At 53.4% G+C, this 16787-nt stretch overlaps 1 protein-coding gene across 1 annotated transcript; it reads right to left on the bottom strand.

Annotated features, from left to right (window-relative positions):
• Positions 1-5917: 5917 nt before the first annotated feature.
• CDC42EP2 (CDC42 effector protein 2) lies at positions 5918-13230 on the bottom strand. Its single transcript, XM_008709002.2, has 2 exons — positions 13103-13230; positions 5918-8798 (listed from the first exon to the last, which is right to left on the bottom strand). The coding sequence occupies exon 2, from the start codon at positions 8460-8462 to the stop codon at positions 7815-7817; it is 648 nt and encodes a 215-aa protein (XP_008707224.2). The 5' UTR covers positions 8463-8798; positions 13103-13230; the 3' UTR covers positions 5918-7814.
• Positions 13231-16787: the final 3557 nt, after the last annotated feature.

Below are 16787 nucleotides of genomic sequence, written 5' to 3'. Positions count from 1 at the left end.
GTGTGTGCTGTGGCCTGAATGTGCTCCCCCCTTCATATGTTGAAGCATTAACCCCCAATATGATGGTATATGGAAGTGAGGCGTTTGGGAAGTGATTAGGTTTAGATGAGGTCATGAGGGTGGGGCCCTCATGATGGGATTAGTGCCTTTATAAGAAGAAGACAGCTCTCTCCTCCCTGAGGGAAGGCCATGTGATGTCACAGCAGGAAGGCAGACGTCTACAAGCCGGGAAGTGGGCTCTCGCCAGCCACCAAAACTGCTGGCACCTTGATCTTGGACTTGCCAGCATCCAGAATGGCGAGAAATAAATGTCTGTTGTTTAAGCCACGCGATCTGTGATATTTTGTTGTAGGACCCCAGCTGAGGCAGTGTGCTATCCCTGAAGCTGAACAGACAGAGATCCTATGACCCAGCGACTCCGCTTGCAGGTCTATAAACCAAAAAGCATGTGCAAGTACGGACAGCACAGCATGCACTGTAATAGTTCCCAACTGGAAGAAAACCCCAATGCCCGCCACAATGGAGTAGATTAAACAAAGTGGAAAGGGCAAATTATTGTTCTGCAACATGAATGAATCTCAAAACCTTAATACTGAATAAAAGAAGCTGGATTCAAAAGATGACATATGGGAGGATTCCATTTATATAAAGTTACACCAACAGACACTAATCTCGGGGCTAAACCTCCGGAGTGTAGTTATCTTTGGAGGATAGTGACAAGAGAGGGCATGTGGTGGTTACTGAGGGGCTAGTGATGTTCTTTTTCTTCACCTGGGTAGTGGCTACATAGGTTTGTTCACTTTATACAAGTTGATTGAACTACACGAAATTTGGGCTCTTTGCTGCCTATTTCAATAAGAAATTTAAAATAAAAAATATTAGAAATAATACACAGGCTAGTTCCGTATAATTAGAAAGGTAGTTTATGGGCCCAGAATCAATGCCTTTCGGTTCTTTTAGGCTTCTTCTAAGAAATGCTACATCACTGAACAATAGATGCTCTGAACCGGTGATCAGTATATACAGTGTTTCTCTTACAGGAAGGAACCAAGGAGTGGAAGTGGGGTGCAGGCTTTTGTAATCTCAACGAATGACTCTTTTGCAAAATGTTTCCTATTCCTGGGCCTCTGGGTTTGGCCTGATCCACAGGAGAAATGCTTCCACCAGGGGGCACAATAATGATTTCTCTAAATTAGGAGCTAAGAATGCTAATGGGCTATTTTTTGTTCTGCTTGCCACTGGGCAAGAAAGTAGAAAGGGAGTACTACTGTTGGCTCGGGTAATTGATTCTTTTTTTTTCCCCCTTAAGATTTTATTTATTTATTTGCGAGAGAGAGAGAGCGAGAGAGCGCCAGAGAGCGAGCACGCGCGCACACACAAGCCAGGGAGGGGTAGAGGAAGAAACTGACTCCCCCTGAGCAGGGAGCCCAATGTGGGACTGGATCCCAGGACCCTGGGATCATAACCTGAGATCATGACCTGAGCTGAAGGCAGACGCTTAACTGAGCCGCCCAGGTGTCATGGGGTGATCGATTCTAATTGTCAAGGTGAAATAGGATTGTTATTATCCAGTGGGGGCAGGAAGAAATAGAAATGAAACCCAGGGGATCTCCCTAATATTCATTTTGGGTAGTTAATGAGAGAGAAGCTCCTAGTTATGTATTTAATTCCAATCCAAACCAACTGACCAAACTAAAAAACAGAGGAAATGAAAAAAAAAATCTTAAAAGCATTAATGACATAGTGAAGAATAACTGGACCTATATTTAGGAAGCTAAAACCCAAAGATGTAAGCCCAGAATTCGAAGCAGTTTTTGTCCTGGGGACATTTACTGATCTATCTTGGAAGCTATAACTGTGAAACTGAGTTGTTTGGTGGTTTTTGGAGGGAAGGGTTGAAAATCAAAATCCAAAGCCCACCCAAGGTAGGAAGATAGACACCCCACCATGGACACATACACACCTTAAGATGGGATCCCAACTTGTATGGACTTGTAGCCCAGAATCATACCTGGGTGGTTCAGGGAAGCTTAAGCCTTGAATTTGGATTAAAGTAGAGCCATCTCTATACTGCCCCGGGGCACCTGGCAGAAGCAAGCATATTTGGTATTGAGTAATAGGTTTTATGAAGGAATGTACTGTGACCCTAGTCCCCAAATTATTTCTAAAAATATTTTTTTTCAGATATGACATGCAACCCATGGTCAAAGATAATCAGGCACACAGAGTAAAAAGAAACCTTGCACAAGAGCCAATACAAAAAATATAAAACATAAATTGACCCACACAAAGATTTAACATATTGGAATTGTTGGATAATGACCATAAAATAGCATTGCTTATTGTGTTTCAAGGAGTGAAAAACCAGTATAAAAACATCTGTTGGGGGCACCTGGGGGGCTCAGTCAGTGAAGCTTCTGCCTTAGGCCTGGGTCATGATCCCAGGGTCCTAGGATTGCGCCCCACAATGGGCACCTTGCTCAGCGGAGAGCCTTCTTCTCCCTCTCCCTCTGCCTGCTACTCCCCCTGCTTGTGCTCTCTCTCTCTGTCTCTGTCAAATAAATAAATAAATAAATAAAATCTTTAAAAAAACAACAGAACACATCTGCAGGGGGCAAGTACTTATTAAGAAGTGTCACAACAGAATTTTAAAAGAACAACATAGAACTCAAACTGAACAATAAGATAGCCAAAATTAAGAACACGGTGAATCCTTTAAGCAGATTACTCGTAGTTGAAGAGAGAACATAGAAGCTAGGTAGGCAGCTTCATACTGTCCTTAACACTGCGTAGAAAGGCAAAAGAATAGAAAATACAGAAGTAGAGTAGAAACATAGATATATAGAGAGAGATCTAACATACATTAAAAAAAAATGTTTTTATGACATTGGCTCCACGCCCAGCGTGGAGCCCAATGCAGGGCTTGAAATCACAACCCTTGAGATCAAGACCCAAGCTGAGACCAGAAGTCGGATGCTTAACTGAATGAGCCACCCAGATTCCCCCTAATATTAATTGGAGTGTCAAGAGGGCAAGGAGAGAGAAAGGAGCAGAGGCAATGTTTAAAGAGAAAATATTTGATAATTTTCCAATAATGCTCAAAGATGTGTTTAAGATTTTATTTATTTGAGGGGCACCTGGGTGGCACAGTGGTTGGGCGTCTGCCTTCGGCTCAGGGCGTGATCCCGGCGTTATGGGAGGGAGCCCCACATCAGGCTCCTCCGCTATGAGTCTGCTTCTTCCTCTCCCACTCCCCCTGCTTGTGTTCCCTCTCTTGGTGGCTGTCTCTATCTCTGTCAAATATTTGAGAGAGAGTGAGAGTGAGAGAGAGCATGAGCAGGGGGGAGGGGCAGAGAGAGAGGGAGAAGCCAACTCCCGATGAACAGGGAGCCGGATGAAGGGCTCGATCCCAGGACCCTGGGACCATGAGAGGAGCTGAAGGCAGACGCGTAACTGACGAAGCCACCCAGGGCCCCCTGAAAGACATGAATCCATAGATTGAAGAAGCCAAATAGGACTGAAATGAGCTAAATAAATACCTCATGGTATTTGGGATGAAGTGTCACAATGTCCTCAACTTATTTTCAAAAGGTCAGGATAATTGTTTTTATAGGCAAAGGGATAAAGCAAATGAGGCAAAATGGTAAAAATGGGCAAAATTAGGGGCGCCTGGGTGGCTCAGTCGTTAAGCGTCTGCCTTCGGCTCAGGGCGTGATCCCGGCGTTCTGGGATCGAGCCCCACATCAGGCTCCTCCGCTATGAGCCTGCTTCCTCCTCTCCCACTCCCCCTGCTTGTGTTCCCTCTCTCGCTGGCTGTCTCTATCTCTGTCAAATAAATAAATAAAATCTTTAAAAAAAATGGGCAAAGCTAGATGAAGGTATATGGATGTACATTATACTAGTCTTTCAGTATTTCTGTAGGTTTGAAATGTTTCAGAATAAAAGCTTTGGGGAAAAAGTTCAATTCTATACAGGGAGATCCAGCAAGGACTACGATTTTTTAGAAATGGAAGTCTAGGACTACGTGAACCTGGTAAAGAATCTTGAACCACCAAGATGCAGGCTGAAGGCAAGGGGAGGGGGACCCTGGCTGGCCCAGTCAGTAGAGCTTACGACTCTTGGTCTCGGGGTCGTGGGTTCAATCCCCATGCCGAGGGTAGAGATTATGTTAAAAAAATAAATAAAAAGTAAAAGAAAATCTTTGAAGGCAAAGGGAATATGACCTGGATAGTGAAAGAGGGGAAGTTATTCATACCAGCTACAGTTTTGTAGAAAAAGTCTGTGGCTTCTACATACATTTCTCTTCTTGCTGTGTCAAGTATATTTTTACATCTTTTACTTCTCGCATTCTTCTCTCCTTCTTTCTGCTCTTGCAGATAGGGTGTATTGGTGGTAATTAGCTTTACAGCATAGTTCATAGTTTGCAAAACATTGAGATGGGCTGGTAAAAAAAATTGCAGGAGGAATGAATATCTGGGCATCCCGGCCTTGCAAGTGGGGGTGATCATTGACAAGATTTTGAGTTGCCTCCCTTTGGAAGAAGAGTGAATATATTTTTGACAGAAAGAGGAGCAGATGCATTTAACTAGGGAGGCTTATATTATCTTACGTTTACAGGAAGTAACGCATGGATGTTGGGACATCTCAGTGGACGCTAGGGACATTGGTCATTTCTTTGGCTGCCAGCAACTTCTCTTCCTATTTTGGGGAATTCCTTTTTGTGGGTAGTGTTGGGAGGGCATGGTGCCTGAGCAGTATCATACATGCTGAAGAGGAAAGGTCCTTCTCTTCACCCACGGCTACCTCGGTACAAGCACATATTCCTAGTTTAGTTAATCTGACGCTTCAGGTGTCCTGCCTCATTCCCTTTTTCCAGCCTGACACAGCAGCCCCCGAGTGTTTTCCCAGGGCCCTTGGGCGGGTGCCTGATGCAGGGGGAGTGGGGAGCAGTTCCAGGGGACCCAAGACAGGCATGGCTACTCTGACCCCAGCTCAGGTCCTGGGTGAGGTGTGGCCTTCCAGCTGGGGAAATCTCTAAGGAAGGTTTGTTTTTTTCTTGTCTTCCCTTTCCAAGGCAGAAGGGACAAGCCTTTCAAGCACAGACAGGGAGTCTAGAGGCAAGGAGTTTGCTGGCGCTTCCTCTCCTCGCCCTTTACCTTCACACTTCACCAGGGTCGGAGGCAGAGCCCGTGTTGGGGGAGAGGGGTGCAGTCGGGTATGGGCTTCAGGGTCTCACAGACCTGGGTTAAAATCCCACTTCTGATAATGAAACCCCTCATCTCTAATGATGGCAAAATTTTCAAATTAAAAAGATAAAGTTTAGCGGGGACGTAATATGATGCAGCTTCTATGGAAAATAGTGTGGTGGTTCCTCAAGAAATTAAATATCGAATGACAGAATATGATCCAGCAATTCCACTTCTGCATTTATACCCCGAAGAATTGACAGCAAGGATTCAGATATCTGTACACCCATGTTCATAGCAGCATTGCTCACAATAGCCCAGAGGTAGAAGCAACCGGGTGTCCCTTGATGGGTGAATGGATACACAAAATGTGGGATAGACAGACAATGGAATACTCTTCAGCCTTGAAAAGAAGGAAATTTCAACACATGTTGCAGCGTGGATGAACCTCGAAGACGTCAGGATAAACGAAATAAGCCGATCACCAAAGGACAATCACTGTGACTCCACTTACATCCGGTCCCTGGAGCAGTCACATTCATAGAAACAGGAAGCAGATGGTGGTTGCCAGGGGCTGGGGGAAGGGAGAGTGGGGAGTTAGTGTTTCGTGGGTGTGGAGTTTCACTTTGGGAAGGTGAAAAAAGTTCTGGAATGGATGGTGGTGATGGTTGCAGGATAATGTGAATGTACTTAATGACACTGAATCATACACTTAAACATGGTGAAGAGAGTCAATTTCATATTGTATATATTTTAACACAACACACACACACAGCCCTGCGGCCAAGCAAAACGACTCCTGGTCAAATTCCGCCCCCGCTCTGAAACCTGACACAGGGAACAGAGGCAGGAAAGGCTGGGGGTGAGGCGGGAATCTGGGATCCACAGGGTCAGAAGGATGGAGAAGAACCAGCAGAGAACGGAAGACGCTTGAATTTACCTCCAGCCACCTGCCTGGTCTGTGCCAATCAGACACAAGCCCCACCTTAGCACTCTCCCCTCCTCTGTCTCCACTGTCCCTGCCCCATCTAGGCCTCCTCATCCTGCAATGGCTTCCTCCTCTCTGACCTTCGGTCCATCTTCCATTGGCCCCGGGTGGTGACCCTTTTAAAACCTGGATCTGACCACGTGTCTCTCCGCTGAAAATCCTTCTGCAGCTCCCCATTGCCTTGGCTCAGCCTTGCAAGCAAAGCTGTTCCCAGCTGACTCCAACCTGTTTTCACAGTCCTGCCCTTTCCAAGCTCCGGGTTCCTTTATGTCGTTAGCCACTTCTGAATACCTTCCATGTGCCAATTCATAAATGTTCCTAATTTCTCCCACAACCCTGCAAGGTAGGTACCGTCGACCCATTTTAGAGATAGAGAAACTGAATGGCACACAGACTAGGTCAGACTCAGAGATCTGTGCTCTTTTCACCACTTGGCGGCTCCTCTGTCATTCACTCTGGTGCCTCAGTGCCTTTGCTTATGCACGAGCATATCTTAGCCTTCGGGTTCGGCTCAGAATCACATCTGACCATCCTAATGGGCCCGGACACGGCTGCACCTCTACCCCAGGCATCCTGATCTTGTTTTCTTCATTGTGTTCAACACGGCGGGAAATCCTCTTACTTGCTTACAAATTCAGTATCCTTTTCCCACTCGAATATAAGCTATAGGAGAGCAGGGATTGCGTCTGTCTGATACCTGGAACACGCTTCAGTGCCCTGTTGATGCTCACTAGACCGCGCTGACAAGCACCGGCGGATCCCGCCCGGCCCAGGCCCGGCCCTCCCTCCTGTGTGCTCCCTTAGTCCTCTGCAGCTGGAGAAGCTGCTGGTTCCTTGCACTGGGGGTTATGCTTTCATTCTTGGGTCTCCCCCAACAGACCCCAGCAGCCTGGGCACGGCGCCTGCTTACACCAGTGCTCAGCCATCTCTGTAAACACCAGGAGCAATGTTGCAATAGCCTCAGTTGGCATTTGGTCGGTTCCTGCTCCCAGGTAGAAGCTTTCAAAGGGCACGAAGCCTTCTGGGAGTGCGGTCTCCCAGGGTCAGCCCAGGTCGCAGAGACCAGTCTGTCTTCTGGAGGGAACCAAGGTCCAGGGTGCAGGGAGCCCAACTACCAGCAGCAGCAAGTTTTATTGTGACTGGAATCTCCTGGTCCTGTGAGGGGGATGGGGCTGAGGGACATTTGGTCACCGATGCCATGTTCCCAGTCCAGGACACGGAGCCAAAGTTCTGGTCGGCCGTGCCGTGCCTCCCCCCCAACTCCTCCCCGCCCCCAGTCAGGGCATCCCACAGGGCTGAGGCAGAAGGCAGGTGGAAAGGGAAATTCATCTTGGCCGAGCCTTCATCCAAGGGATGTGAGGGAAGGAGGAGCCGTTGGCGGTGGGGGTCCAGCTGGCCCAAGATGCTCAGGGCACTTTGGTCTGCAGGTGTCCCTAGTGGGTTTTAGGGGAAAGCAATGAGGCACACCCTGCCCCTAAGGAGAGGCTGGGAGGAAGGGAAACAAAGGCTCAAAGAAAGAAATCACTGGCCAGCGACCACACAGTGGGACCTGGGGTCCCAACTTCTAGGCCAGGTAGCGTCCTGGCTCCGCTTCCCAGAATTCACTCCATCCTGAGCACCCGGCCTGGCCAGCCTTTGTCCTACGTGGGGATCTGCATGTGGCCCAGGTCCTGGTCCATGATCTGGAGGACGTCGTCCAGGATGGAAGGCCCCAGGTCCACGTGCAGGGAGAGCAGGGAGCTGGCATGGGACAGAAAGGGCTCCTCGGCCCCTGACTCGGGGGTCAGCCCATTGTGGGCAGAGCCAGCCTCTGGAATTCTCCAGATGTCCACACTCCCTGCCTCTTGCGGGGAAGGCTGTGGGGAAGGCTGTGGGGTCTCCAGGTGCAGGCGAGGGGGTTTGGGTGGGGCCTGGGTTGTGGGCAGGGTGAGGGCCTGGGGCCCACCGATGACAGGGAGGGAGATGGCATTCTTGAGCAGAGGCGACGGCCCTTCGGGGAGCTCCCGTCCGCACAGCGTGGCGGTGCGGGTGAACTGGAAGGGGAGGTCGTCGAAGGCGCCATCCTCCTCAGGTCCCTCAACTGCCGTCCCTGGCAGGAGGTGGAACTTGCCCTGCAGGAAGGAGATGTCGCCGAACATGTCGCTGCCCCCGCCGCTGCCAATATGGATGGTGTGTCGGAAGTCCCCCAGCGGCGGGCTGATCATGTCCGACGACAGCAGGTCCCGCAGCTTCTCCTTCTTGCCCTTGCGGCTGCCGCGCTTCAGGTAGATGGGCACCTTGGTGGACATCGTGACCTCAGTGCCCAGGCCTGGCCGCTGGTGCTGGGGACAGTGCACCTGCGGGCACCGCAGCCTCCTGCTGCCTCGTCTCACCGCTGCAGCCAGAGACACCAAAGCCTTGCTGAAGGCAAAGACTACGGTGTGGGATGTGACCGATGTTGGCCCAAGGGATGAGAAAAAGAAAGATTAATGACCGGTGAAGTGAGAGGGCTGAGACAACAAAAAGCGCTTTCTCCCAAAAGAGTTGAAAATGCTCTGGAAAATTCTCAGCAGCAATGTGGAGCTCTTGTAGGCAGCAACGCTCTCCGGTCTTGTTCTTGCGAGTGTCTCCAGGGGGCTGAAGAGCTGAAACACCAAAGGCATAAGTCAGGGACAGAAGGACACAAGGCCGAGGCATCCGCGTCACCTCTGCCCTCCCCCACCCCCCCGCGTCAGCCCCGGGAGCCCAGGTGGGGCCGCTTCCCCGGGGGCAGCCATGTTGGAAGAAGCCCGTGTTTGTTTACAGACTCACTGCCCCTTGGAGCCTGGATCACTAGCACCGAGCCCCTCTCCTGATCGGTGTGGAAGCTGAGGCCCAGAGACCTGGGTGACAGGCCCAGAATCATATCCAAAGTCCAGGCTCTGGTCTCTTGCCCTGGGTCTCCGGCTCTGCTTATCACCGAGGCCTGGGTACGCAACCCTGACTGCACATCAACTGTGCTCCAAGACGTAACAAGTGCCAAGTTTGTGTGGGGGCGTCTCACAGACTTGTCTCAATCCCCTACTTGACCAAGGAGAGCGATCTCGTAACCTCTGTCTTGCCTACCCGTCTCTGCCAGGCCTGGACACACGGCAGGTGTTCAGCCAACGGGGCCGAATGATAGACACCTTCTGATCGGCCCCATCTCGTCCCACCCAGAAGTGAGGTCACGTCGGAGTCCCCCTTTTCCCTCCAGGTTAGCAGCTCCTAGCTCCGGGATCGAGTCTGACGTAGTTACTGTCCCTCCACCCTGCCCAGCACCTGAGGGGAAGATGAAGTGGAGGGTACCAATATTTTGGGGGGTTCTGTTCTGTGCCTGGCATTTTGCTGAGTTCTTTGCAAATGCATCTCATTTAATCATTGCAACTACCCTCCTCTCATCCCCATTTAAACATCTGAGCCAGAACACATTTTGGAGGGATTCGCACAAGGCATTGCCGAGGGAGAGAAGCACAATGCAAAAACATAGTATGGAAGATTCCATTTCTGGGTTAGGGTTAGGGCGCCTGGGTGGCTCAGTCTGTCAAGCGTCCGACTCTTGGTTTGGCTCAGGTCATGATCTCAGGGTGGTGAGACAGAGCCCTGTGTCGAGCTCCGTGCTGAGTGGGGAGTCTGCTTGAGATTCTCGCTCTTCCTCTGCCCACTCGAGCGCGCGCGCTCTCTCTCTAAAATAAATAAAATCTTTTAAAAAAAAAGATTCCATTTCTGACAGCAGTGACCAACTCCCCTCCCCTCTGCCCCTTCCCCGTGTATGCATGCGTGTATGTGTACCTACAGATATAGGTCCTCATAGGATTGTATCCTACATAAAAAGAGAGAAGAACCTGGAAGGCCAGCACTGGGTTGTCATATGGGCTATGCAGACTGGGGTGGGGGGCAGGGAAGGGGTATGGGTCTGTGATATGGGAGGAAAGGTGTCCTAGATAAAAATCACCTGTAATGTTTGGTACTGTTCCTATACAATGATATAGGTAACTGTGAAAAGGACGATTGCCCAAATGTGAGTAATGGTTTTCTCAAGGTAGCAGATTTCAGATGACTTTGCCTTTTTTCTTCGTACTTTTATAAACTCAAAATCTTAATAATAAGCATGTGTTCCTTGGGTGCACATATTATTTATGTAATCAGAAAAAATAAAGCTATTTTTAATGTGGAAAAAATAAGCACACTCTTGTGGGTGTCATACTGGTTTAACAGAAAAAGGAAGCGTTGCAGGCCCTCCTTGGCGTTCCCACGGTGGGGGACTGGCCTCATACATGGATACGAGAGAGCCCAGATGTAGATTCGGAGCACAAAAGGCAAAGAAAAAAATGTGTCCAAGGTTATCCAGAGGGTAACCAGATGAGCCCCCCTGCCCTACAGCCCCCTCCCCAGCCCGCCAGGGGCTGAGCAGGTAGGAAATCAGCCAGGGAGGGGAGGAGAAACAGCTGGGAGGCCTGGCCAGGTCCTAGGCCCCATTCTCCATCCTGGGCAGGGTGAGGAGAGAATGAGGGGCTGGCAGGAGGGAGCAGGAAGGAGGAAGGAGGATGCAGGAGAGGCAGAGTCCCAACTCCCAGCCCAGGAGCTCACTCCGGAAACCCCACCCCAGGACCGGACAGCCCAGGTCAGTCACACTGAGCCACAGAGACCGGACATCTTGCCCCTCCCTGAGCACCTGCAGTTTAAAAGGAAACAAAGGAATGACTCTCCAATGGCGGAATTCCAGCTAAGCCTGGAAGGAGCTGGGTGGAGGGCGGGGGAGGCAGTGGGTGCCTTGAGGTCCTGGAATTCCATCCCTCACTCATGGAACCAGACATTTACCTGAGACCACCATCCCAGACCTGGGGGCATGCCAACACACATCCCACCTGTCTCCTTGGTAGGCGAGCAGTCCTGGGGCAGCTTTTCTTTCCTTTCCACTCATGAAGAGTGGGGCAGACTGGTGGGATTTGTCATCCACCCCCCCATCACACAGGGCGCCAAGACAGCCTGAGTGTTTCCACAACAAATTGGGCGTCCCTGACAGCTGTCTCACTCTGAGCCAGATGTACCCGCCCAGTTCCAGATGTGGGGAGAACTGAGGCTGGGGGGAAGGGCTGGGCCAGCGTCAGCCACCCAGGGGAGAGCTGGGAATTGCAATCATCAAGCCCCAAGTATTCAGATTTGGCAAGCGTGAGACCCCAGGCTCCAGCTGCCCTTGCACGGTTCCCATTTTAAAGCTCCCAGGCACAGCACGGTGGGTGTCACCACCGGCTTTAACAGAGGCAGAAGCTGAACCTCAGAGACCTTAATGTTGTTGAGGTTGCCCAGCTGGGAAGAGGAAAAGTGGGCCCCAGTACACAGCCAGGTCCCTGTGGCCCCGGGCCGCCCAACCTCTGAAAACTGGGGAGCAGGAAAGAAACAGGCTCCCAGCTAGGCTGGGGCCACTCGGTCCCCAGAGCTCCTCCATTTAAATCCAGTTGGCTGCCCCTCTCCCCCAACTTGCAAGGATCCAGAGATAGGAGAATGAGCTCTCCATCAGGACAAGGCTGTGGGGGGTCAGGAGGGGTGGCTTCCCCCAGAAATGGGAGGAGCAGATGGGAGCTTGTCCTGGACAGGAGCCCTGGGCCTCCTTCAGAGAGAATGACTTCCGGGAGGCACAGCCCCTTCTGTCGCTGGGAGTACTAGGCCACTCCCCACCAACGGTGTTCAAAGAGCCACCCCCTGACCTTGGAATCAGGAGCCGGACCTTGAATCCATCTCCATCTGGGACTCTGTGACCTTGGGCAAGACACTTCTCCTTTCTGGCCCTCACCTTCTCCATCTATAAAATGGGCTGACAAAGCCACCACCAGAGGGCTACTGGAAGACCCCATCGGCAGAGACCAAGTGAGCGCAGATGCACGACAGACAGGGTTAGCGGGTCCCTGTCAGCCCTGTCATTCATTCAGCAAGGAGCGTAAGGCTTCCCTCAAGCATTTTGGTTATCCGGGGACAGTGCTCCGAACAAGACCAAAAAAGAAATGCCTCTATCCTCCAAGCGACCGCCTTTTCCCGCCTGCCCTGGAGGCAGCCTGCGCAGAGCCCCGCTTACGGGCCGCAGGGAGTCTCCCGGGGTCCCTGCGCGGGGCGGCGCTCGGCTCCGTGGCCGCTAGGTGCCCGCTAGGTGGCGTGCTCTGTCGCCCCACATCTCAGAGGAGTCACGGCGCGCACCAGGGTCTCGAGCGCGCTTCGGGCTCTAGGCAGGGGCCCCCCAAGGAGTGGCACGTTCGCGTATCAGATGCGGATCTTCTGAGGGATATTCTTCCCTTGGGGTGTTCTGGTCTCACAACCAGACAGTAGGGGGGGAAAGGGACGATTGGGGATCTTGCCAGGGTCTCCAAGCTCTGGGAGGCGCCTCCCCGTGCTTTCCGGCCTGGGCGATGTCCGAGTGTCCGCTCGGCGCAGGGCCAGAGCTCGGGCGAGCAGGCCCCCACCCCTGACTCCCGCGGGTCCGGTTCCTCAGCCCTAGCTCGGGTTCCGGCGCTGACCCCTCCCCGCCCTCTGCCCGAGGGCCCAGCTCGGATCCGTTTCAGGACACTCGCGGCCGCGGCTAAAGATAGGAGGACACCTCACCATCAACTAAAAATACGACCCCCAGCCCGGGCGGGGACGCTGGGCGGCGGGAGGGCACTCCCGCGTCCCGGGTGTGGGGCGGAGGCGAGGGTTCAGGGAGGGACCACGAGTTCTGTTCGGGATGTGCTGCGCCTCGCAGGCGAAGAGGGCGCGGGCGTGGCCGCCTGGACCGAGACGCGGGCGGGAAACACCGTGGAGCCCGAGGCTCCCGGGAAAGGACCTGCGTGGGGGTGACACAGAGGCAGGGGCGCGAGCCGGGACGGGGAGTCGCGGGGATGGGCCTCTCAGGGAGCGCCCTGGGAGTCGCGGACGGGCTGCAGTCCCGGCCCGAACTCACCTTGAGGCGCGCGGGCGGCGGACTCGCGGGCTGCGAAAGCTCGGGAGCTGGACGGCGCGGCTCTGGGAGGCGATCCCGGCTGTGAACTCCCAGTGAGGTCCGTGGCCCCTGAAGCCCCGCCCGTGGACCGCGGAGCCAATGCCCGGACCGCCCCCAATAGGCCACGCCCACATCACCGCCCCACTCCGGGCCCCGCCTGTGCTCCCCCTTCGGTGGCTTGGCGCCCAGGTCCGCAGCCACGCGGGCGCGGGGTCCAGTGTAGGCTCGGGCGGCTGCGGGCCAGGCGATGTCGGGTGCCCGGGCTGGACTCTGCGGACTCCGGCTGTGCCTGTCGGAACCAAAACTCTCGGTTTTCGAAGGGCAGGGGGGCGGCAGCCGGAAGACCGAATTATAGTTCTTCCGAATTCACCGAGCGTCCTTGGACCGGTTCCCTCCCTGGAGGGCTGGGTCCGGGGAGGCGCCAGCACAAGTGTATTCAGTGGCCACTAAAGGAATGAATGAAGCCTTGGAGGCACCGGAGTAAAAATATTAACAAACTTGCGAGAGCTTTAAGGAGTTTACCGACCCCTAGAAAAGGGAGCACTGAGGGTGTGTGGGCAGGGTGGCCTGGGTATGCCCCGTTTGCCATCAGTCTAGGTGGCTTCCGGGGCGGGGGTGGAACCCATACTGACTCCTTCTAACTTTCATTCATTCATTCACTCATTCATTTCTGGAACATTTATTGAAGGGCAGGCCCTGCACAGGGCGCTGGACATAGGCGGAAGGAACCTGCCCTTCCTCCATTCAGTGATTCAGCAGAGACTTGAGCATCTAACAGGGTGTTCTTGTCGCTGTTCTTGTCGCTGGGAATTCAGTGCCCTAGGAAAGACAGAAAACTGAAGCTCAGGGTTATGGTGATCTACTGAGCCTAAAAGTGCAAGTCCTATGGTCTTTGGGCCTTCTTCCTGCCTAAGGCTTCTCACCCAGCCACTGTCTCCCTCCCCTCCCCTCCCTCCCACAGCACAGCCCTGGGAGGGGACCACAGCTCTGTGCCAAGCCTTGAGCACTGCCTCTGAGCCGTGGACCCAGGTGCGGAGCTGGCTCTGCTGCCCACTTGCTCTGTGGTCACAGGCAAAGGGCAGTCCCTTTCTGAGCCTCTTTGCCTGTAAAAGGAGAGTTGCATGAGTCTCCAAACAAGAAACAGGCCCCACAGGGGGCACTTTCATGCAAACATTGTAACAGTCGCTTTGGGGGACAGCAGGCTGGTCTCGCCCCCTGACTTGGAATGACTCCACTGATGAGAGCTCCTGAGCCTGCAGGAATGTGGCTGAGGCACAGCCCCCTACCCTCTGCCCATCTGCTCAGAGTCCTCCTTTGGGGGAAGGAGGTTGGGAAGGGTCAAGGGTTCCATTCAGAGCTGGTGACAAAACAGAAAGTTGCAGGGATGGAAGTTTCGACAGGCAAAGACACTCACCCAAGGCGGCATGAAGCTGGGAACCAGTTCCAGAGCTCTTTGGAGAGGTGGGGGTGGGGTGGCTATTGGGGAGCACCGGGGGGTGGGTAGAGAGCAGTGCATTTGGCCCCCTCAGCCTGGCCCTAGCCCATGCTCCCCTCCCTCAACGACTAGTGAGTAATCTCTCCAGCCTGGCTGCCAGGCCAGGACTTCTAACCAGGGCCCAGAGTTGGGAACAGCTGTGCTCGGGGGACTGTTTTAAGTCCACCTGGAAGTGACAAGGTTCCAGCTAAGTGCTGGCTCCCCATGTTGCTCGATATACCCCTGCCATGAGCTGGAGCTCACAAAGCCTACATCCAAGGCATGATTGGGGCCTGGTGGTGCATTCTGCGCTTCCACAGCACTCAGGTGAGCGGTTCATTCTCTCCGTGCACGGATGAGGTTATGTCACTTGGCTGGGCTAGAGGAATCCCTGAGCCTACTGACAGCTCCTCTCCTCAAGAAGGTTTTGCTGACTAGGCAGAAGCTTTGAGTACACACCCAGCTGCTGTGGAAGCCCTGCAATTAATGCACATTTATGAAACAGGATTTCATTTGCTAAAATTGGCCTTTTTTACACAACATCTCAGGCTGTGTGTAAGGGCCTGTGTGTGGGTGGGGAGGCTGGGATCCTGGGCCAGGGGATAGCCAGGGTGTCCTGCATTTCTGACTCAACAGACATTCAGGTCAAATGTCCTGCCCCTTGCCCCGCCTGCATCCCATGTCCAGGGTCTAATATCTCAGCCAAGGCCTGGACTGTTCTCACTGGAAGGGCTCCTGGAAAACCCTGGCAGCTGAGGGGGCGGGACCCTGAAGGGCGTTTGGGAAGGGTTAGAGGCAAGGAAGCCTTCTGATGGAGAAATGCCTGGAATGGGCTACTCAACTTCCTTCTCCTCCGCTGGGAGCTCTCCCTGGCCTGAGATGGGTCTAGCTGGTTTCTCCCACCCCCTGGCTGCCTCCCCTCCCCCACAGGGCCCTGTAATCACCGCACAGTGACTGACTCAGCCCTTCCTTCCCCTCCCAGCCCCTTCTTCCTGGAAATCATCTACGTCGGCAGCCCCAGCTCCCATGGAGGGAGTTGGAAGCCCCCTCCTCCAAGGTTAAGTGGGGAGGATGGAGGGGTTGGCAGGGAAGGACCCCCAGGCTGGAGCCAACTCTCTACAGCCCCACCTACCAGGGAAGCTAGGGCCCTGGGAGGCAGGTGGGATGATGGTGACCAGGAGGAGTCTGGGGGCAGGTCTGGGAGCAGAGGGTCACAAGGGAAGGGTAGTGATAATCTTGGGGGGATCTAGGAGGCCAGTGAGAAGAGACAAAGTATCTGGAAGGGGTTTCAGCACCCCTACTGCCCAGGGCCACAGGGCAGCAGGGAGCTGGTCAGGAGCTCCATCCGCCCCTAGGAAGCCTCCTCCACGCCATCCTGAGCTCAGCCTGCAGGGCCCCATGGCCTCGGCCAACCCCAGGCCTGGGTTGGATTTTTCCTTGATTGTTTCTTGTTTCCTTCCTCCCCTGGGCTCCTGCCAACTCCAGCCCTGCCCTCTTCGCTCTTCACCCTCCTTTAGAGAACTCTGATCCACCAGAGGCTGGGATTCAGATGAGAGTCCTCTTGGAGCTGCCCCCAGCTTCTGCCTCAGTCTTGAACCCCTCCTGGGGAGTTCGGTGTCAGGGTCTTGCGGGGGGACTTTCCTTTGGGTCTGGATTTTGGCCCCAGGCCTAGAGCCATGGGGGTTTCCAGAGTGGTGACAGCTCTGTCTTAGGAGGGACCAGCCCAGGCACTTCCCCCAGAGGCCTCTGGGAGCATCCAAGCCGCATGGCTGTCCTTTGGCCTGGAGAACACAGAGGCAGCAGGGGCAGTCTTCAACACTTCCCATCTCCTCAAGACACCCTGTCACTGTTCGCTTTGAAAACTCATATTTGATTCTACTTCTTGCCTACGGGTGTGCCGGACTAGCGAAGATGCAGGTGGCCAAGGCTGGTCCCCGGCTTGCAGGGAGCAGATACCCCAAATGAAACAAAGAACTGACTCTAAAATAGCACATTCTGGGCCATAAAGGAGGTCCTCCAGGGTAGAGGCTGGCTCGGATTCACCTCTACCTATCCCAGGCCAGCATGGATGGCGCTCAGTGACTGCGGATTGCGAGAAATAAAAAGAACAGAAATGAGAAAGATTTGTTTTGCTAGAGGTGAGGAAGAAGACGGGTGTTAAGAGTGTTAAGA

This window comes from Ursus maritimus, unplaced genomic scaffold (assembly GCF_017311325.1).
Source record: "Ursus maritimus isolate PB19 unplaced genomic scaffold, ASM1731132v1 scaffold_23, whole genome shotgun sequence".
NCBI lineage: Eukaryota > Metazoa > Chordata > Mammalia > Carnivora > Ursidae > Ursus > Ursus maritimus.
Note: the sequence above shows the minus strand (reverse complement) of the source record. Positions and strands in the feature narration are given on the sequence as shown.

What these genes read in the sequence shown, in the direction of transcription:
- CDC42EP2 (XM_008709002.2), bottom strand. Translation starts at nt 8,462, where the DNA reads ATGTCCACCAAGGTGCCCATCTACCTGAAGCGCGGCAGCCGCAAGGGC.